We start from the raw sequence: 23,331 nt of genomic DNA on the forward strand, positions 1-23,331 counted from the left end.
TTGTCATTAGGGCCCCGAATTCACAGCCTAATAAGACCCAGGACAGCTGATTGGTTAACACTGTTGACCATCAAGCAAGGGGAACTGGGTTCAAATCTCAGTAAGGACTCAGTGTTTCTTTTTCAGTATTGAGACAGGTGCTCAATGAAATATGTCATTGGGGCCCGAAATCTTCCTCTAAGAAGACTAACGATAGCTGAGTGGTTACAGTAGCTAGCTCACAATCAAAGAGTGCAAGGATCAAATCCCTGCCAGGTTCACTGGTAACTATGAAAACTCCAGCAGCAAGTGTAATTGTTTTATATTATAGCTCACTGAGACAGGTTCGCGATTAAATATGTCATTGGGGCCCAAAATCTTATTTACAGAAGACCAAGGATAGCTCAATGGTTAAAGCTGCTAGCTCCCAATCAAAGGGCACTGGGTTCAAATCCCAGGCAAATTGATCGGTAACTAGGAAAGCTATTGTTTTGTATCATAGTTTACTGAGACAGGTTATCAATTGAATATGTCATTGGGGCCCGAAATCTGTCCATAAGAAGACCAAGAATAGCTGAATGGTTAAACAGCTACCTCCCAATCAAAGGGCCCTGGGTTCAATCCCAGTCAGGTTGATCGGCTTGCCAAGCCAAAGAGGGGGAATGCCGGAAAATGTGGGGGTGCATCACCTCCCCCACACAAAGTGAAGCTAAGTGGTAGCTGGTTAATTAACTTATAGTTAAAAAGGTAAGTATGGGTAATAATAATAATAAATAGTCTATAGTCCAAAAGTCTAAGGGTAACCTCGGGGGTTAGCTCCTCCTGTGTGCTGAGGCTAAAGTTGGTAAGTGTACAATCGGTAATTCCTGGCTGGGATGGGTGGGAATAGGAACATGAATAATTAATCATTGTGAGTGTTGACCAATCAGCTCTCCTCGGTCTGACCAACAAATAATCAATTAGTTAATAAAAATTAAAAAAAGTACCAATAAGTACAACAAATTGGAATAATTGAAGAGAGAAAAAATTTCAATTGGATAATGAAAAAGAAAAAAAAAGATTGGATGAATAAAAAGAAGGATGGATATATTAAAAAAACTATTAAGAAAAGTTAATTGCATATGATTTATTAAAATTATGCTTTATCTTCTTTTCATCATCCAATTATTCATCATTTAGATTTTTTATTTTTCAATTGCAGCTAGTCAGGAGGATTCGTCCACCCATTTATTTTTCTTTTATTTTTCATTATCCATTTAGAATTTTTTCCCTCTTCAATCATTCCAATTTGTTGTAATTATTATTATTTTTTTTTTAACTAATTGACGTTTTCAAGAAAAAAGTCCCGGGAAATTTAAAATTGCAATTTAGTAAACTAAATAGGCCGTATTGGCATGTGTTGCACTGTTAATATTTCTTCATTGATATATAAACTATCAGACTGCGTGATGGGTAGTAGTGGGTTTCAGTAGGCCTTTAAGACCCATTTTTATTATTTGGCTTTTAACACTACGTGAGTTGTGTGGTTCTCTCTCCTCTGTTGTCCTCTGTGTTTTTTATACATTTTCATTTACATTTTACTGGTTTAATTGCTTTTACCCTTTAAAATTGTTTTTAATCATCTATCCATCCATCATCTTCCGCTTATCCGAGGTCGGGTCGCGGGGGCAGCAGCCTAAGCAGGGAAGCCCAGACTTCCCTTCCCCCAGCCACCTCGTCTAGCTCTTCCCGGGGGATCCCGAGGCGTCCCCAGGCCAGCCGGGAGACATAGTCTTCCCAACGTGTCCTGGGTCTTCTCTGTGGCCTCCTACCGGTTGGACGTGCCCTAAACACCTCCCTAGGGAGGCGTTCGGGTTGCATCCTGACCAGATGCCCGAGCCACCTCATCTGGCTCCTCTCGATGTGGAGGAGCAGCGGCTTTACTTTGAGTTCCTCCCGGATGGCAGAGCTTCTCACCCTATCTCTAAGGGAGAGCCCCGCCACCCGGCGGAGGAAACTCATTTCGGCCACTTTTACCCGTGATCTTATCCTTTCGGTCATGACCCAAAGCTCATGACCATAAGTGAGGATGGGAACGTAGATCGACCGGTAAATTGAGAGCTTTGCCTTCCGGCTCAGCTCCTTCTTCACCACAACGGCTCGATACAACTTCCGCATTACTGATGACGCCGCACCGTCCGCCTGTCGATCGCACGATACACTCCTCCCTCACTCGTGAACAAGACTCCTAGGTACTTGAACTCCTCCACTTGGGGCAGGGTCTCCTCCCCAACCCGGAGATGGCACTCCACCCTTTTCCGGGCAAGAACTATGGACTCAGACTTGGCGGTGCTGATTCTCATTCCGGTCGCTTCACACTCGGCTGCGAACCGATCCAGTGAGAGCTGAAGATCCCGGCCAGATGAAGCCATCAGGACCACATCATCTGCAAGAAGCAGAGACTTAATCTCGCGGCCAGCAAACCGGATCCCCTCAACGCTTTGACTGTGCCTAGAAATTCTGTCCATAAAAGTTATGAACAGAATCGGTGACAAAGGACAGCCTTGGCGGAGTCCAACCCTCACTGGGGTTTTAATCATATTCATTTTTATATTGTTTTTATATAGGTTTTATATTTATTTATTTTTTGTTTTTATTCAGTCATTGGTGGAGCATAATATTGTATGTAAAAAAAGGCAATAACATTACAATTTCAAAGAAAAAGAAAAAAAAAGCACACAATACATAGACAATATGTATATGATAAATAAATAAAAATACAACATCACAACATATTATGTCACAACGTTTGAGTGTTCAGTTGTTTAAAAAAACATCTGCGGAACTAAATTGTTGTCGCGGTTGTTACATCTTAAAGTGTCCCCCGATGAGGCGGCGGTGCTTCTGGCAACCCGCCGACGGAACTCTTGACAGCCCCGATAAGATTATGTGGTTAACCCCTGTGTGGACTGTGACTTTAGCCACCGAACCAATACCAAGGGTAATTAGGGACCGTGAAGAAGTGTCCGACGATATAAGCGCGAAATAATCAATTTGCTTAGGAAGGAATTTGTTGTTTTCAGCTAGCATTACCACCATCGAACTGCTATCAGCCAGTCAAGCTAGCAAGTTCAGATTTAGCTCGGCGGCTAATGCTACATCCATCCATTTTTTACCGCCTGTCCAAGCTTGTGCAAATCCTATGAACTCGGGCATATCGTAGCCTCTGCAAACATGTCCACCCCTTCGTTGGATAAAGAACTGCAGGAGCGACTGAGAGAGGCGTGTGCCATCGGGGACATTGACGAGGTGCGGACATTGGTAGAGAGTGGAGTCAACGTCAACTCCCAGAACGAAATTAATGGATGGTAAGTTTGAGAGATATTGGGTGTCGTCTTTTAAAATGTCAACAAATTCCCTGTAGTGTTTGTTGTTTTTAAATAATGTTGTGCTGTGTGTTTCCTGTGTCTGGCTTGATCTCTGCTACCCTATTAGCTAAATCATGGCTTAACCTTTCTGAAATCCTGTAGTGCAGTGGTTCTCAACCTTTTTTCAGTGATGTACCCCCTGTGAACATTTTTTTAGTTCAAGTACCCCCTAATCAGAGCAAAGTATTTTTGGTTGAAAACAAGAGATAAAGAAGTAAAATACAGCACTATGTCATCAGTTTCTGATTTATTAAATTGTATAACAGTGCAAATTATTGCTCATTTGTAGTGGTCTTTCTTGAATTATTCGGAAAAAAAGATAAAAAATAACTAAAAAAATAAACAAGTGATTCAATTATAAATACAGATTTCTACACATAGAAGTAATCATCAACTTAAAGTGACCTGTTTGGAGATTGTAATAGAGATCCATCTGAATTCATGAACTTAATTCTAAACTTTTGTTCACAAAAAAAAAGAAATCTTTAACATCAATATTTATGGAACATGTCCACAAAAAAATCTAGCTGTCAACACTAAATATTGCATTGTTGCATTTATTTTCACAGTTTATGAACTTACATTTATATTTTGTAGAAGTATTATTCAATATATATATATATATATATATATATATATATATATATATATATATATATATATATACATATATATATATATATATATATATATATATATATATATATATATATGATTTTTGATTTGTTACTGTTTTTTAGAATATTTAAAAAAAAATTCACGTATCCCTTGGCATACCTTTTAAGTACCCCCAGGGGTACGTGTACCCCCATTTGAGAACCACTGCTCTAGTGTAGTGGTTTTCAACCTTTTTTCAGTGATGTACCCCCTGTGAACATTTTTTTAATTCAAATACCCCCTAATCAGAGTAAAGCATTTTTGGTTGAAAAAAAAAAAAAGATGAAGTGAAATACAGCACTATGTCATCAGTTTCTGAATTGGGAGTTAGGAGCTTTAACCATACTTAAAAATATTGCTCATTTGTAGTGGTCTTTCTTGAACTATTTGGAAAAAAAACTAAAAACTTGTTGAAAAATAAACAAGTGATTCAATTATAAATACAGATTTCTACACATAGAAGTTATCATCAACTTAAAGTGCCCTCTTTGGGGATTGTAATAGAGATCCATCTGGATTCATAAACTTAATTCTAAACTTTTCTTCACAAAAAAATAAATATTTAACATCAATATTTATGGAACATGTCCACAAAAAATCTAGCTGTCAACACTGAATATTGCATTGTTGCATTTCTTTTCACAGTTTATTACATTCATATTTTGTTGAAGTATTGTTCAATAAATGTATTTATAAAGGATTTTTGAATCGTTGCTATTTTTAGAATTTCTATCAAAAAATCCCACGTACCTATTGGCATACCCCCATTTGAGAACCACTGCTCTAGTGCAGTGGTTGTCAACCTTTTTTCAGTGATGTACCCCCTGTGAACATTTTTTAAATTCAAATACCCCCTAATCAGAGCAAAGCATTTTTGGTTGAAAAAAAAAAGATGAAGTAAAATACAGCACTATGTCATCAGTTTCTGAATTGTATACCAGTGCAAAATATTGCTCATTTGTAGTGGTCTTTCTTGAAGTAGTTGGAAAATAAATAAATAACTAAAAACTTATTGAAAAATAAACAAGTGATTCAATTATAAATAAATATTTCTACACAAAGAAGTAATCGTCAACTTAAAGTGCCCTCTTTGGGGATTGTAATAGAGATCCATCTGGATTCATGAACTTAATTCTAAACTTTTCTTTACAAAAAAATAAATCTTTAACGTCAATATTTATGGAACATGTCCACAAAATATCTAGCTGTCAACCCTGAATATTGCATTTTTGTATTTATTTTTTTCACAGTTTATGAACTTACATTCATATTTTGTTGAAGTATTATTCAATAAATATATTTATAAAGGATTCTTGAATTGTTGATATTTTTTAGAACATTTAAAAAAAATCTCACGTACAATGTGCATACATTCAAGTACCCCCAGGGGTACGCATACCCCCATTTGAGAACCACTGCTCTAGTGTAGAGTTCCCCAACCATTTTTCCCACCAGGGACCGGTTTAATGTCTCCATTATTTTCACGGACCGACTTTCTACGTGTGGCAGATAAAAGAGAAAAAAAAAATGTGTCTTGGCTACAATCTGGCACATTGCCATCGTATATAATGTGCATAGTCCCATGGACTATAACAAAGGAGTTGTAATAATCATCTATTAACAAGCTTATTGGTGTGATTTGGGAAAATATTTTGACCACATGTGTCTGGCTTGATCTCTGCTACCCTATTAGCTAAATCATGGCTTAACCTTTGTAAAATCCTCTAGTGCAGGGTTCCCAAATCTTTTTTCCCACCAGAGACCAGTTTAATGTATGCATTAATTTCACTGACCGACTTTCTACATGTGGCAGATAAAAGAGCAAAAAAAATGTGCCTTTGGCAGCAATCTTGCACATTACCATTGTATAGTACATGTCCATTATTGTGCATAGTGCCATCGACTATAATAAAGGAGTTGAAATAATCATCTATTAACAAGCTTATTGGTGTGATTAGGGCAGAGCTGGGCAAATATTTTAACTCGGGGGCCACAAAGAGAGAAAAAAATGTGTCTGGGGCGGCCAATGTTTATGTGTGTAGAAATTATATATTAAGGCTGGGCGATATGGCCTTTTTTAAATATCTCCAATTTTAGGCCATATCACGATACACAATATATATCTTGATATTTAGCCTTGGACTTGAATTAACACTTGATACATATAATCACAGCAGTATGATGATTCTATGTGTCTACATTAAAACATTCTTCTTCATACTGCATTAATATATGCTACTTTTAAACTTTCATGCAGAGAAGGAAATCACAACTAAGTCAATTGACCAAAACTGTATTTATTAAACAGTTATTAAGCAATGGCACACACGTTCATGTCATTTCCAAAACAGAAAGTGCAAGATTGTCAGAGACATTTTCAGTGTCAAATAAAAATGAGCTGTTCATCCTTTGCTATGTGGTAGGCTACCACGGACGTTATTAAATTATATTTTTTTCATACGGTTTTGATGTGGAAATGTTTGCCTCGGCATTTTGATGGTGTGGCACCGAACGGAGATGTTGATATGCAGTTTGAAGCACTCTTCATTCTCTAGTGGGTGACTTTTTAAAAGATGCTACATGTTAGTAGAAATGCTACTTTTTATAGAAACGTCCCATACTGACATGACAGTATGTGACGTATGTAAGAAGGTGATCTTGGTAGCAAATGCGTCACGGACCGGTGTTTGAGAACCACTGCTCTGGTAGGTAGTTTGGGGTGTAATGTGAACAAAACAAGAACATGTTTGCCTTAATACAGCCTACCAAGTATAAAACACATTTGCTTGTCGAGTTTTATTAAATACACAGCTGAGGGTTTTCACTAACTACCCTCAATGGTCTAATTCAACATTGTTTTGTTTAATTTGAATGTAATCTCTTTAATCTCATCAGGACTTGCCTGCATTGGGCATGCAAGCGGAACCATAAGCACATCGTGTCCTACTTACTAAGTAGTGGCGCGGACAAAGACATCCTTACGGCGAAGGAGGAGATGGCCTCACAGCTCACGTCCAAGCCAGAGATCAAACGACTTTTAGGAGGTATGCTCTACCCTGGTTAATTCCTGATATCTATTTGTTGTTTGTGCGATAGATTAATATTCAATTTGCAGGTAGCAACATGGATGTTAATCCTACATTATAGACTGCAAGGAAGCTGGAAATATGTGATTTGAAGCTAGTTGGGGCCAACTGGACATAAACATAAACAAAGAAAATGGCTGACAACAAGTGCCTTAAGCGTTGAGTAGCACTCAGTTGTTGCTTGACTTGATTTTTACTTAACTTTCTAAAAGGCAATATGTGTATGTATCTGGAATGTGGTGTTGACTTTGTTTAATGTTTCCATAGTTGAAGTGGAAGACCTGCCTGAAGTCCCGGGGCCTGAGTTGCCAATCATCCCCAATTATTTGGCGAACCCGCTTTTCATATACTCCAAGATGGATAAGAAGAAAGAGCTGCTCCTCTCTCAGCACCTTTTACAAAATGGATCTGTGGAACACATTGAGACTACGGACAGCAATTCACCCCCCCTTTCTCCAGCCGAGCACCTTCAGTTGTCTCAAAGCCTGGTCACTGAAGAGCCCTCCACAAACGGCATCCTTCTTAACCAGGCCAGAGAATTTGTTCCTCTGGCTGAGCAAAACGGAACGACACCGGTCTCTGGTCCACTTTACAACAACCACACGGTTGTAAACTGCACGGTGCCGGCAGATCTGTCAGTCGAGCCTCACCTCGTCAACCACACTGTGCCACACAACGGAACCATGTGCTCGCCTCCTTTGGCCTCGCACAGCCCGGGTTTGGCTTGCAGCAGTGGGGGTCAGGTCCAAGCGCCTGTGACTAACGCTAACCCAGCTGTAAGCAGGCAGCAGTCCGTGCCGCAGCAGATAGGCTACAGTCAGCCGGGGGGACCTTTGCCCGCATTCCAGCCTTTTTTCTTCACAAGCACCTTCCCAGTCAATGTGCAAGGTGAGTGCCAACTCTTAATATGCAGGAGTTTTTCATCAAGAGTTAATAATGTACTCTCGAATTACAGCTTAGACAATGGTATTGATCTAGATTACATTTGTGTGTGTGCGTTGTCTTTGTCTCTCGCATTTGAACAGGGTGCAATAGTGCTCAGTCAGTGCATCACTCTGAGCACGTTTATTCAATAGAACTAAATGAGTGCAGTGAACCCTCTTGTCGTCCATGGTCTTTGTCCCTGTGGGCGGAGGAGATACTGTTATCTTACACACACGCATACGCACACACAGGCTGCACGTACAGAGCCTCGGGAGTCGGGACTTGCTAGTGAGAAGCACCACAAAGTAACAGAAATTAGGATGGAAAAAGATGATTGCCAAGCCGAATGTCACGTGTGGGAATATTTCAGCTTCAAACCAAATGAGCACCATCAGCCCATCAATACAGACGAACAAGCCATTATGCACAATTTCTTGGAAAGTGATGACAACAAAAAAAGACAACAAACCAACCCAGTTTTTCCTACTAGGGAAAAAATGCACTTCAGGATATGTCAAATACTGGTATTTATTGAATTTGCAGTTTTGCTAACAGCGATTGAGTCTTTTTTTATTTTATTTTTATGTTTGTTTGCTTATTTAGGATAATTAAACTGTTTGTCACCTTCCCATTATAATGATACTAAATTCCATTCATCCATCCATCTTTTTTCGCTTATCCAAGGTCAGGTCACGGGGACAGCAGCTTCAGCAGAGAAGTTCAGACTTTATCTCAATCAATCAATCAATAAAATCAATGTTTAATTATACAGCTCTAAATCACAAGTGTCTCAAAGGGCTGCACAAACCACAACGAAATCCGCGGTCAGCACCCACAAAAGGGCAAGGAAAAACTCAACCCACTGGGACGTCGATGAGAATGACAATGAGAAACCTTGGAGAGGACCGCATACTACCACTTCATACAGCCACATCATACTACCCACATCATATTACCACTTCATCTAGCTGCTCCCGGGGGATCCTTAGGCGTTCCCAGACCAGCTTGGAGACATAAGCTGCGTTTCCATTGCAGTTTTTTGCCAAATAAAATCAATATTTCTCAAATTTCAACAAAGTACATTTGTTACTTGTAGGTGTTACATTTAAAGAGTGTTTTGCATCTGTAATTCTCATAAAATCTGGTCTTGTCTGACTCCACCTTGAAGAAGATGGACCCTTTGCTATTCCATGGTTTTCGAACTGTGATTACAATTGCAGCCACTGCTATTGCCTTGAGCGAAGAAAACGAAGGCAGCAGCTACGAATAAGGGATCTATGGCAAAGAATTGTGAACCAGGAATTCATGGATTAATTGTGGATTCGAGGGCCCCATTGACATTGTTCAGGCATGTGGGTCTCTCCGAGTTTGCGGCTTGGCCTCTATTGCCGGCAAGGGACCTGTGAGAAGGCCGCACAACCGACCGATCCAAAGCGAGACCAAGACAACCTGTCTGGACAAGTTGTCCTATGTTGGCACCGCGCCGCTTCCGTAAATGCGAAAAAATAGTTTCCATCATGCTTTTGCGACACACTTCAATATTGACAAGTCTGTAAACCACCTCATCAAAGCGTAAAAACGTTCTAGCAATATTTGAGATGTTTTTTTGAAATATAGGTGTTTCCATTGCCAGTTTCTTATTGCAATATTTAGGCTCTGCGCATTTCTAGGAGTAATGGAGACGCAGTGTCAGTCCCCCTTAATGTGTCCTGGGTCTTCCTTATTGGTCGCCTGCCGATGGGACAACCCCCTAAACCTCTCCCCGAGGGAGGTGTTTGGGGGGACTTCTGGAACAGATGCCTGAACCACAACATATGGCTTCTCTCAATGTACTGGAGGAGTGGATTTACACTGAGCTCTGGAATGACAGAGTTTATCACCCTATTTCTAAGGGAAAGCCCCGCCACCCAGCAGAGAAAACGTATTAGTCCGCTTTTACCCGTGATCTTGTCCTTTTGGTCATAACACAAAGCTCATGATCATAGGTGAGGATATGAATGTAGATCGACCAGTAATTTAAGAGCTTTGCATTCCGGCTCAGCTCCTTCATCCACAACGACGGATCGATACAGGTTTTGTATCACTGCAGACACCACACCAAAGCGCCTGTTGATCTCACGATTCACAAGAATTGTACTTGAACTCTTCCACTTGGGGCAAGGTCTCCTCGCCAACCCGGAGATGGCACTCAACCCTTTTACTGGTGAGAACTATGGGCTCGGACTTGAAGGTGCTGATTCCAATTAATTCAACTAGAAATACAAGTTATTTGCGTTTGATAGAGTTGTTATTGCACAGGGGTTAGTGCATGTGCCTCACAAGACAAAGTTCCTGAGTTCAAAGTCCATCTTTCTGTGTGGAGTTTGCATATTCTCCCCGTGACTACGTGGGTTCCCTCTGGGTACTCCGGATACCTCCCACCTCCAAAGACATGCACCTGGGGACAGGTTGATTGGCAACACTAAATTGGCCCTAGTGTGTGAATGTGAGTTTTACTGTTGTCTATCTGTGTTGGCCCTGCAATGAGGTGGCAACTTATCCAGGGTGTACCCCGCCTTCCGCCCAAATACAGCTGAAATAGGCTCCAGCTCTCCCCGCTAACCTGAAAGGGACAAGCAGTAGAAAATGGATGGATGGATGATTATTATTAGTTACATTGCATGTGCATGCAGATTACATTAATTTGATCCTAAAATAATGCTGACAATAACATTGTTTTTCGGCAATTTATTGGACAAAATATCATCCAGCAAATTTAGTTTTCAGCCTGGGGCTATGTGTTTTAACTACTTTAAAAAATATCCAAGTTGTATTTATAAAGTATTGCCCCTTAAAGGGAAAATGCACTTTTTTGGAATTGTTCCTGTTGTTCACAATCATTATGAGGGAAAGAAGATTGATGTATTTTTTTAATGCATTCTAACTTGAAATAAAAGTCCGTTTGTAATAGAGTTAATGGGAGGTCCTGTATTCCTCCCACAAATTCCTGTAAAAACCATCCAAAATAGTGCAAACTATAATCCATTTATATTTCATGACTTGAATATTAACATACATTTAGCGACACTGTTTTATTATAAGCGCTTACGCTTACAAATTTGTTTTTAGAGCCCCGTGATCGGAGGGAGCTAACAGCTAGTGCTGGCTGTATTGACATCAGCATCTGCGGTGAGCTGCTTTTACGCCACAGGGCTCAAAGGTTTATTCTAGATCATAAATAATGCCTTTCACCTTCATAGTGAAAGGATGAAGACATAATCTAACGAGTTGGTCAACTTTGGCTTCTAATTTCAACCCACAAATGGTGAGAAATAAACAAAGACGCATGGTCTGCGCTTGGTCACACCCCTTTTTCCTTTACTGGGATAATGAGTCATTATTCATCTAAATGGGAATATGTAGGCGGACATTGCAGAGTAAGTGATGTTTAACTATGTTAAAAAAGAAAAAAAAAAGAACTTTGTGCTGCGGTTTTTAAATTAATGCCCTGCTGAATGCTTAAAAGTATTATAAAACATATATATGGGATGTGTTTGCGAATGTGCCTCTTACAACGTTACATATATGTACTTGGAGTGTTTGTATATAAAACCTTGATGAAGGCGTTTGGATGTTATTTAGAGCGCTTTATAGGCAGAATAGAGCGACTCCCATATGCTCTAGTCCGCATTTGTTTTACTATTTAGAATGCATAAAAATGTTGACTTTGAATGAATGAGTTTACTGCGAAAGCTGTGTGGGGCAGAGAGAAAGTGTCTTGAACCCAGCCTTTCTTTTGTCCTACAGAGTTAGTACTGAAGGTGCGTATTCAGAACCCAAACGCGCGGGAGAACGACTTCATCGAAGTAGAGCTGGACCGCCAGGAGCTCACGTATCGCTCACTGCTCAGGGTCTGCTGCCGTGAGCTGGACATCAGTATGGAGCATGTGGAGAAGATTCGCAAGCTGCCAAACACTATGTTGAGAAAGGTAAGCCAGGCTTAATTTTTTCACAAAGTTTTTGCAAATTTTACCCAATTTATTTAGTTTTTGATATAAGTGGTAATGTGCTGCCTCTGCATTTTTGCTGCAACATTCAATGACTGACTTCTGCTCTATGCCCAGGACAAAGATGTCGCCCGGCTGCAGGACTTCCAGGAGCTGGAGGTTGTCCTGGAGAAATCTGAGGGCTTGTCTTTCTTCTCCAGCACAGGGAGCTTGACCGACAGACCCTGCTACAACATGAAGGCCTCCCGCCTCACCTACTAGTGCACCCCAACAGAGTTTCCCTGCTTCTTATGGGCTTGTGTAGCTGCCCCTCGAGCAGCCATTACCCAGTTGCCTGCCAGATCTCTTGTCAAGCTTTGTTCAGCTGGGGTGTTCTGCCAAATTTCCTGAATGGGATTTCATTTATCAAGTTTGCCACCTATTGTCCTCTTCCTGGCCCTTTCGCTGCTTTAGTGTTCCCAACGAGCTGTTAGAGACCTGATCCATGGCGGCTTGGATATTTGGCCCCATCTCTTCTTCCCAGTGCACTTTGTGCCAAGGATTCAGAGGAACAACATGGAGTAGGTCAGGGACTTTGGCCTGTTATTCTGTTGGCTGAACGGGTTCTGTAGTAGCCTTATTTGGACGTTTCAATCTGCAAACTTTGAACAAAGGTCTGATTTTAATCTGGTTTGCTTGTTGAAACATTTTCGAGTTGGCTTACTTACACACCTTCATACATGGTGTCGCTTTAGTGTCTTTGCTCCAGAGGGGACTTCTATTAGTTTTGTGATCTTTTTTTGGATTGGTCATTTTAGCTGCTGTCTACACACAAGTGGACATAAAGAACACTTTAGAAAGGAACAGTTATATTCATCTTTAAAGTTATTTGGTGAATTGGACCTTTTTTTGGTATGATGCTTTTGTTGAAACTTTTAGAAACCGGTTCTGCTGAATCAGCTCAATGGATCGAATGATGAACAAACTGTCAGAAAGGAATGCAACTGTGCAAGTTTTCAGTTGTATTTTAGTAACCCGCTTATTAAGACATGCGGAACCGTGGAACAAAATGCTCAATTATTCCAACTATATCATTCTACGAAAAGTGAATTCATGAACAATTTACAACGTTTTTGCCGACATTTTTAATATTTTTTCTTTTTTTTCAAATGGTAGCTTAACAAGATAACACTAGTTTGACATGACTTTAACCTGCACTGACAAGATGATTATATTATTATTAATATTTACTATATTTGAAGAGGGCACGTGGAGCACCAACTTCTGTTAAATGAGAATTCTTATGCTGCTTCCATCATTGCATTCTTTTAAAGGTGGGGCCCATTTTCCTGACATTGCACATCCTACAATCGAATAGTTCTTCTCCCAGTAATAACTGTTTACTGTTCAAAGGTATACCTGAAGCTCTTACTTGTATTTCTATGGTTGACGATATATATTTTTATTAATAAGCATAGTTTTTTTTCTTCTTTTAACCAGGTAGGCCTGTTTGTGTCAAAACATTTATGGTGTAAGCTGAACAGATGAAGAAAAGTGCAATTTGAGGTAAAGACAATGTGAGTCGAAGGCTTTATTGAAGCAAAGACAAGTGAGGCGGATGAGAGGTATGTTTGATCAAGGACTAACAGTATTTGTAGGGTAGTTTATCATTCTATAGGGAAAGCAGATGACATTTTGACCTAACCTATGCATCCAGAGTCTGATATTTTTATAAACGATACATCCTGTGTACTTGCAGATGTAATCGTAGGCACTGTTAAAGCTGTTTTGTTTTGTTTTGGAGACCTGTATGTGTTCTTTGATAAAGCATGATGAATGGCTTCATCTCCTCGCTTACTTTGTAGTCTCTGCTACTCTTGTAAACTGAACAAGTATAACACTGTTTTATGACCTGAAAATCAAATGTGTAACACATCTCAGGTGTTCCATTCAACCACGATCATCACAGGAAATGTTGAAGCATAATAATTCTAGTTCCTTCCAATATCCAGGAACTTAGCACAGTCATAGAAAAGTAGTAGACCGACATTTCATCAACCACAATCAACCTGATCAACTATGCCAAAGAGATGTGTTGCATTGTCTGATGCAAATGGTCTGCTAAAACTGCACATTTTGTTCAGTGGCACACCTGTGAAATAATCTTGCTGTCCAAACAGCCTCGTATGCTTCCTTTGTAGGGTGGATCTCAGCAAAAGGAGAAGCCCTCACTAACAGATTTCAACACATTTATAAATAATATTTGAGAGGAATCACCCTTTTGTGTATTTCAAAAAAGATATGTTCAACACCATAAAACTGGGAACCAAAACAAAAATGTGGGGTTTGTAGTTTTTGGTTTTTCATAATTGAAAACCAACTTGACAGCCACTAGAGGGAAGTAAAGTCATGCCTTTTTAAATCGTGTCTGTCTAATAATTGCTAGGAGACACACCTTTTTAACCCCTATTCAAAGTCAGATTGAAGTCAAAGTTCAATGTTCTGAAGTCACTAACCTAAACTAGTCATCTCCAGTTGGCACACACACACACTGTGGGCTTCAATTATTATTTTTCCAAGATGGAATTATAACATGTTTGCCTAGTCTTACATTTAGAATTTTCTATTAATTTACATGTTACATAGGCATCTTAATCATAAAATGTTAGGTGCATGTTCTCCAGGTTCCTGAATGATCTTCAACCTGTATAAAGCCAAACCCTATGTATTGCCTTTTTTATTAGTTAATATGGTTGACTGCAGATTATACTATATTTTGCAGCATTAAAGAATGAACTGTGAAAATTCAAAATGGGGGGGTGAGGTAATTTCCATTAGTAAAAGTACCGGTACATATCAGTCGTGCTTCAGAGTTTGTGGCTTCACGCAATATCATATTATTTTAAAGCATGTCATTTTGGGCTAAACTAAGCATTTGATAGCATAACAATGGCTAAATGAACTGCATTGTCAGCACTAGTACAGTAGTATTGGCCACTGCATCAGAACAAACCAATCAGTATCATGGCCACCGAGTGGCTCAGCTTCAGGTAGCATTATACATTGAATTAAAACAAGTTTAAAAGTGACTATGTGGATGTTTTTGCATGTCTAGAAGACTTATTTAGGAGGTCAACAGGGTTTTTATGCTCTAGCTGTGAGAATATGTATTTTAACCAATAATTTCCACAATCAGGCCGTGAATCAATTGATAACTATATACAATTTTTTTATTTTTTATATTTAACTTTTTCATTGCGATTTCAGATTTTTTTTCATGCAACAGTCACACCTTACACCATCAAAGTAGGGAACATAACTCCAAAAGAAAAAAACAATATATTCCAATATTCCAACCCAAAGGTTTACTGTATATGAAACCATGCATGGAGTCTACGCTTATTGCACATTACAAACCCCCCCAGCTGTCTTCCTCACATTTGACCTGTTCAGTTTTTGCACAAGTCACTGCAGTACATTTTTTTCCTAACCCCAAATCACCTACATGTGTTTTTGGAGACATTTTGTTATGTTCTCTTTGTGATGTAAAGAACACAAACAACACCTACTTCGTAGTGATACACTTGTATGTGAGTGCATGTGGCGAGCAGATGTTCCGGCAATGCAAACCACGGAGCCCTAATATTGCATCATCTCACGGGATGGTTTAAGAAATGTTTAAAATCAAGTCATTCATTGTGACCGCGTGTTGCAGAACTGCACTTGCATCATTTTTTATGTTTCATACATACTGTGACTATTTTAATGGACACACATTTACCTGCACATGGGTGCCTATCCAGCGGTCTTTTGTTTTGGTCTCTGCTTTGTCTGGAAGTGGCCCTCTCTTTTATTTACAAGTGAGGTGCTTATTATGTGCTCATAGCATGAACAGTCAGTTATTGTTTTAAATTAGCTCTACCAGTCTCCTATATGACACAAGTAGCAGGGTGGCTAAGAGTATTTTATAAATGGAGAAAAATGTTTACTAATCTTGGACTTAGGGCCCTTGCTGCACTGTAAACATGTTCATTGCAACTTACTGTCTAATAATTGCAATACTTTCACAGTAACATGTTCAGTTGTTTACTGTGAAATATTTTTATATTTACTGCAACTGTGGAGCTATGATTTTACAGTTAATTACAATTAAAGTGTAACTAAATGCTGTATCAAAATATGGCTTTGAAAATGTATATAATGAGCTTAGTCAAATACACCCTGACTGGACATTAGATAAAGCTGTTACCAAGTTTGGGGCAAATAAATGAAATGCATTCAAGTAGCCTAGAACATTTTGAAAGGTTATTCCTGAATCACATTTTGACAATGAAATTGCATTTGTGTCAAAATATCGCAGTCTTTTTAAAGTTATTTTCAAATTAAAGTGAGTAGTAATCTTTGAATAATCATGATTAATCCGTATTCAAAAGTGGTTAATATGATTAAAAAAATAATAACTTGACAGCACTTAATTCTATTGTTAATTGAACTTTTGTTTTAAAAACATACCGCCACCTAGTGTACAAGAGAGTGCAACATAGCCTACGGAACCCATTAAGAGACAAATCTGTTTGAATTTACAGTAGTTTACAGTAGCGGTATAGCTCGGTTGGTAGAGTGGCCGAGCCAGCAACTCGAGGGTTCCAGGTTCGATAACCCGCTACAGCACTCCTATAGTCACTGCCGTTGTGTCCTTGGGCAAGACACTTTACCCACCTGCTACCAGTGCCACCCACACTGGTGTAAATGCAACTTAGATATTGGGTTTCACTATGTAAAAGTGCTTTGAGTCACTAGAGAAAAGCGCTATATGAATATAATTCACTTCAATGTGGAATCGTCATTTTTTGCAATGTCACAGTACTTTTTTAATTACAGTATTTTACTGTAATATGCTGTAAAAACGGCACCGGGTTAGGTAACTTTTTTACCATGTGTAATTTGTAAAGCCGCACAAATATGTGCACCAATGCTATTTAAATAGAAATGCATTGCATTGATGTGTAACTTAATTACAAACATACCTCCAAAGTCGTCATCCCATAAGGCCGTTCTTCTCAATAACTTTCTGCTACGCCCTCTAGGAAGGAGAAAACATAGTGTGCCCCCACCCCACTCTCCGCTGTGTTTGTCTACACAATTGTAAGTACACCTCTGCATAACATTGTATGATTAACATTTAAGAAAACAAAAATGATGAAGAAAATATAGATCACATTGTTTTAGCATTGTTTTTTAGTCTGTTATGGAAAAGATTTAAAGTGCATCAATTTGCGGGGGGAAAAAAATCCTTATTTTAACTATAAACATTCTTTGACCGACTTGAGCCATTTGATACTGAAAAATACAATGAAATAAACTCAATAAATAATATGAAATACATATTAATCAGCAACATTAACTCACACTTTAAACTAAAAAATAAAAACATGCAATAATGACTACGTGTCAAAATCAATTATCTATGTTTTTGATTAGTATTAGAACCGGCCCACAGGCCTCAGCCGCCTGCTGCTGTTTTGCACGCACTAATAGTCCATCGGTGTTGGCATTAGGAATTTTCAAAATGGGGTCCCAGGGACCACATCAAGTCCTAAAAATGGGGTCCCACAGTAAATATTTGGGGTCCCACTTTTTTGTAAACATTTTGAAAAAAACTTATAAATGTAAGCATTTTCCTGTTGTAGCTCACATGCAATATTGTGTTTTGGAAAAATGTTGTCATAAACGTTACTTAGTTCATTAAAAAAAATAATACAAAAGAAAACACATTTGAATGCATCTGTACATTTAGTCAGTTACAAACATTTATTCACTTTCTTCTTTCCTTCATGGATCTAAGCGTTACAACTGCCAGTATGTTTTTCAATTTTCTTATTGTAATATATTCAGAATGTTTTTGTTCTATTTTTGGCCAAAGAAAACAATCTGAAGTTGTATGTAGTTTTAATGCCATGGTTTTAATAGTCCGGCCCGCGTGTGCACAGATTTTCCTCCATACTAAAATGAGTTTGACACCCCTGTAATAATATGTGCAGATTTTTTTTTTATAAATAAAAAATAGAAAGTCAAGATTAATGGCTTCAATGAGCACATTTTGCAGTGCACAGCTTTTCGAAGCGGTGTTTGAAGCATGATACTGATAAAGCATGTTTCCGGTGGTCACGCCTGCTTCCTGGCACCACATTGCTCCACCATTTGAGAAAAACTGCCATAAGGCACTGTGTGCATGTAAATAATCATAAATTAACTTGGTTATAGTTGGGGAATTTACAGTACGTACCCAAACCACAAAGACGACTTGGCATTATGGGGTAGCCTGATGGTTGTTTGCTTTTGTAAACAACACACTATAGAAAAATTGTCAGGTAATTAAATAAATGCATTAATCGGGATGGTCAGTAAAAGAGTGAACTCAAGGAGGCGTGTGCACAAGGCCAAAGTCAAGGTCTGTTTGCAGACAAACTTTATGACAAATTGCACATATTTATTCAATATGTCTGCTCAGTTATGCTGGGAATGCAGGGTCTTGAAGGTGAGTGTTAGGGGTGCCGGGTTTGGCGGCTCAAGGCACGAGAAAACACCATCACATGCGTTGCCATGTGGATGAAACACGTAAATGATCTATTACTTGACTTTGACATTAATACATTCCCGTGTGAACATTGTGTTTGTAGGCTTTTGGAGGTTGGCAAACACCGTTCAGATCAGTTCTGTTCCTAAGACACAAAATAGTACGTCACCATTCCAAATTCAGAGTCAAGCCAACCAGCAGGACAAAGTGTTTTGGTTTGAAAGACCCCCGCTCGGCTGCTCTTCTTAGAATTGGCTCAAGAGGAGCGCACAGCAGCTGTCGATAGAATGACCTCAAGCTGTTTGGACTAATGTCACGTTGAACCGAATATAAGACGGCTAGAATTGTACTTGATAATAAGAAATCAAATAATCATTGCAACTTTTTTGGAATTGTCTTCCATTATTAACGATCATTATGTGAGACAAGAACACAAATTTGCCTTTTCTGTACATTGTAAATCAGGGGTGTCAAACTCATTGCAGCTCAGGGGCCGCATGGAGGAAGATATACTCCGAAGTGGGGCGCAATGGTAAAATTATGGCATGATAGCTTCAAAATAAAGACAACTCCGGGTTGCTTTCTTTGTTTTACTTTGGCCAAAAATAGAACAAGCCCATTCTGAAAACGAACAAATCACAAATAATCCTCTGGACAAAACACTTCAAGTTGAGCTTAGATTTTGTCTCAGTGTATCTACAAAGTCAGGATTAAACTTTAAATCACAGTCTTTCTGTGATTAAAAAAAAACACAACATGTAAACTCTTCGAGGTATCAAATACCTCCTTAGTCATGTCCATGTATCAATCCAGTGCTAACTCAAAAAAACGTGAGAAACGGAGGTAAAAACTATTCAAAAGGTTTGACTTCACTTATCTCGTGTTTGACAGAGACATTTTCGGGGAGTAAGGGTGCCAAATAACAATGTGTTCGAAGCAGAAGACATAAAACGGCATTGTGGTGGGGGGCGTGGCCTGCGGGCCTGTCACTGAACGGGTTGTGTCAGGTCCGGCTTCGAAGACAACGACAGGTGTGCAGATGGCACAGGTGGGCCTTGTTAGCTAAAGACCTGTCGCCTTCATTAGGAGCCGCCGTGATGAAACGAGTACTGGTAGTTGGAGGTGCTGCTGAAAGACACTGTGCTGAAAAGCAAAATACTTTGCACCATTGGGTAATAAAGGACACTGCTGAAAAGCGAAAGACTTTGCACCACTGGATAAAAATAAAACAGTGTTATAGCCTGAATTCCTGGCAGTCTGTGGTGGTCTGAAGAACCCACTAGAGGGCAACCTCTACAGGCATGTTTTAAGTTTCATGTGGGTCAAGGAGGAGCCACAGTCACCCTTTACTGTGTACCTCTTGCTTGGCCTCGGTTTAAAGCGTTTGCTTGCCAAACAGAATTGCAGTTTTGACATCCAGTTGACACATTTAGAACAGCAGCTAATTTTAATATTTGGCAAAATTATCTTGTGGGCCGGATAAAACCTGTTCGCAGGTCTGATCCGGGCCGCGGACCGTACGTTTGACACCGCTGTTCTAAATTGTGAAGCGGTTAACAATGCAGGTAATATGGATTCAGCTTTTCCGCCTATAAAGCTCTCTAAAGAACACCCACAAACCGTCCAAAAACGCTCCATACATGCTGTGACGTACATATTAATCAAGGTATAGCGACATTGTTATCATACGAGCTAAGGATCCCAGCAGGCACGAGACAGACATGTCCTTTAAAACTGACTTTGAAACTAAGTAGCAAAATAGTTGTATTTGTAAATTGAGACAACGTTGGACAAACATTGGATCCACGTTGTTGGTTGAATAAAATTTAAATGGTCAAATTAACATCACAACCTAACATTGAATAAGAACGTCGTCAAAAAGCATGTTGTTTCAATGTTATAATTGTGTTGTTTCAATGTTATAATTGTGTTGTAGAATATTAGATGGGAAATGACCAAAATTCAATCGTCAGGTCAACGTCACAACCAAGCATTGATTAAACGTCATCAAAAAGCATTGTGTTTCAATGTTATGTTTGAGTTGCTTAACATCAGGACCTGATTCAACAAGTTCTCTATGTTGTTTTAATATATTGTACCTGCTCGGATGGGTATTCATCTATACATCCATTTTTTTTTACTGCTTGTCCCTTTTGGGGTTGCGGGGGGTGCTGGAGCCTATCGCCTTCACATTTAAACCAATACAGTACCAATTTTTGTTACTTTTGTGTAAATAAATATTGGTTTTGATACTAAAATAAAAATTTTATAGCAACATTTAAAAATGAGCTGATTATGATAACAGCTGTCCAATTGTTTCATTATCACATTTCTGAACATTCAAATGCAGTTTCAAGTCCAAGACATTAAATCAAATCAAATAAAATCAACTTTATTTATAAAGCACTTTTAAAATTTACCACAGGGGTAGCCAAAGTGCTGAATGACTGCAGCGTATAGTTTATGGTGTATAGTTTTTGTTGTTGCCCTAAAAATGTTAATACTCTAGGTATTGTGCTTATCACTCACCAGCTGTTTGATTGTAGTATCAAACTAAAAAGAAGCCTTTTATGGTTACTGTAGATGTAAAACATATATTAACTTACTGGTAAGGGTGTCCAAACTGGGCTAATTGTTTTTTTTATTGACATGCAACACATTTTACAGGCAAAACAAACAGATTAGAACATTACACAAAAAAAGAAAGATGGAATATTAAGTTGTGGTTGGAATTGTCTTAGAATTGGTTTGGTTAAGCTTTTAAGCTGAAATTTTATTCTAGTCCTTTGCGTCAGTGTCATTTTGTTGCAGTTACCATAGCAACGCAAATACAACTACACTGCCCTCTGTACCGAAGTCAGGTGGTCTTAAAAGGTTAACTTTTGCATTGAAAGTCAAGCCCACCTTGATTTGAGAATGTGAAATATGCGACATCTACTTGCTGAATTTTGGGAATTGCACACAAACGAGACACAATATGGCAGAAATATATGGAAGTGGGTCATGTTTTACGAGGTACTTGGAGTATTTGTTGAAAAGGAGCACCTTAAAGTGCAGTAACGTATCCCAAAGGCTAATAAGTCAACCAAAAATGGCAGTTAATTTCTACAGTAGAAAAAAACACACCAAAGGATAGTGTTACATAGTCATGTTTTAAAGTGTGAGCTCTACAGAATAATTGTATTTTTTATGTGTAACATTTTTCATGTGTTCATTGGTTACACTTTCACTGCAGCCTCCCAAAAAAAAATGGTGCCATCTTCTGATCTTAACGAATGCAAGTAAAGTGTGCACATCGCATTACATTATTGATTGATTGGTTGATTGATTGATTGAAACTTTTATTAGTAGATTGCACAGTGCAATACATATTCCGTACAACTGACCACTAAATGGTAACACCCGAATAAGTTTTTTAACTTGTTTAAGTCGGGGTTCACGTTAATCAATTCATGGTAAATCGCATTACATTACATAACATTACAATAATCTTATTGTGAAACAAACAAAATAAGCAACAGTAGCTTTTTTCAGACACAACAGTTAAAATTAAAATCATCTACCATATTCACCCACATTTAAGGTAACTAATATTTTTCAAGACCTGTTTTTGGGAGAAAAAAAAACAATGTTTTAAGATAAAAATACAATAGATTTCTGGATGTTGTTGATAAATGGCTTTCGCTTTGCATAGTACAGCTTTAACTTGCACTTACAGATGTAGCGACAAACTGTATTTAGTGACAGTGGTTTTTTGAAGTGTTCCTGAGCCCGTGTGGTGATATCTTTTAGAAATTGATGTCGGTTTTTGATTCAGTGCCATCTGAGGGATCGAAGGCCACGGTCATTCAAAGTTGGTTTCCGGCCATGCCGCTTACGTGGAGTGATTTCTCCAGATTCTCTGAACCCTTTGATGATATTATGGACCGTAGATTTTGAAATCACTAAATTTCTTACAATTGCACTTTGAGAAACGTTGTTCTTAAACTGTTTGACTATTTGCTCACGCAGTTGTGGACAAAAGGGTGTACTTCGCCCCATCCTTTCTTGTGAAAGACTGAGCATTTTTGGGGAAGCTGTTTTTATACCCGCCTGTTCCCAATTAGCCTGCACACCTGTGGGATGTTCCAAATAAGTGTTTGATGAGCATTCCTCAACTTTATCAGTATTTTTTGTCACCTTTCCCAACTTCTTTGTCACGTGCTGGTAGCATCAAATTCTAAAGTTAATGATTATTTGCCCCCAAAAAAATGTTTATTAGTTTGAACATCATGTGTTTGTATCATATTCAACTGAATATGGGTTGAAAATGATTTGCAAATCATTGTATTCCGTTTATATTTACATCTAACACAATTTCCCAACTTATATGGAAACAGGGTTTGTAAGTGTGTATGTAATGTAGTAACGGGCACATTTATAATATTTATTATTTACATATTATGAATAATTGTTTTCAAAAACGCATCACGTTTGCTTTTTGCTTTTTGCTTTTTCTTTTATCGTCATTGATTATTACTCAGAGAGCCAGGAAACATAATAAAACATCACTTACTGTAAAATGTCTGTCGTCATTAGGATGCAGACTGCTGGGATGTTCATATAGTCCCATGTATATGAAGACTTTCTCTAATCTAATCTTTGCAAAGAAACATGGTGGGGGTACCATACGCTTTTTATGTCTTTCTCGCTAGTTCCAGGTCCTACATGGCGGTCGAAGTGTACCAACTTGTCGG

General features: G+C 38.7%; 1 protein-coding gene across 2 annotated transcripts; it reads left to right on the forward strand.

The window, feature by feature from the left end:
• The first annotated feature begins 2,813 nt into the window (after positions 1 to 2,813).
• On the forward strand, positions 2,814 to 13,863 carry ankrd40 (ankyrin repeat domain 40). 2 transcript variants are annotated; one of them, XR_009803952.1, is made up of 6 exons: positions 2,814 to 3,326; positions 6,939 to 7,087; positions 7,397 to 8,017; positions 11,840 to 12,021; positions 12,157 to 13,431; positions 13,519 to 13,863. XR_009803952.1 is itself a non-coding variant. In XM_061885255.1 (5 exons), the coding sequence occupies exons 1-5, from the start codon at positions 3,193 to 3,195 to the stop codon at positions 12,298 to 12,300; spliced, it is 1,230 nt and encodes a 409-aa protein (XP_061741239.1). In that variant the 5' UTR covers positions 2,814 to 3,192; the 3' UTR covers positions 12,301 to 13,863. The 2 variants fall into 2 exon arrangements, 1 of the variants encoding a protein (XP_061741239.1); XM_061885255.1 differs by having other exon boundaries at positions 12,157 to 13,863.
• The last annotated feature ends 9,468 nt before the right edge of the window (positions 13,864 to 23,331 follow it).

Source organism: Nerophis ophidion, linkage group LG23 (genome assembly GCF_033978795.1).
Source record: "Nerophis ophidion isolate RoL-2023_Sa linkage group LG23, RoL_Noph_v1.0, whole genome shotgun sequence".
NCBI lineage: Eukaryota > Metazoa > Chordata > Actinopteri > Syngnathiformes > Syngnathidae > Nerophis > Nerophis ophidion.

Coding starts and splice junctions, on each gene's coding strand:
- ankrd40 (XM_061885255.1), top strand. CDS start 3,193: ATGTCCACCCCTTCGTTGGATAAAGAACTGCAGGAGCGACTGAGAGAG. Junction 7,088..7,396: donor GATCAAACGACTTTTAGGAG/GTATGCTCTACC, acceptor ATGTTTCCATAG/TTGAAGTGGAAGACCTGCCT. Junction 8,018..11,839: donor CTTCCCAGTCAATGTGCAAG/GTGAGTGCCAAC, acceptor TTTGTCCTACAG/AGTTAGTACTGAAGGTGCGT.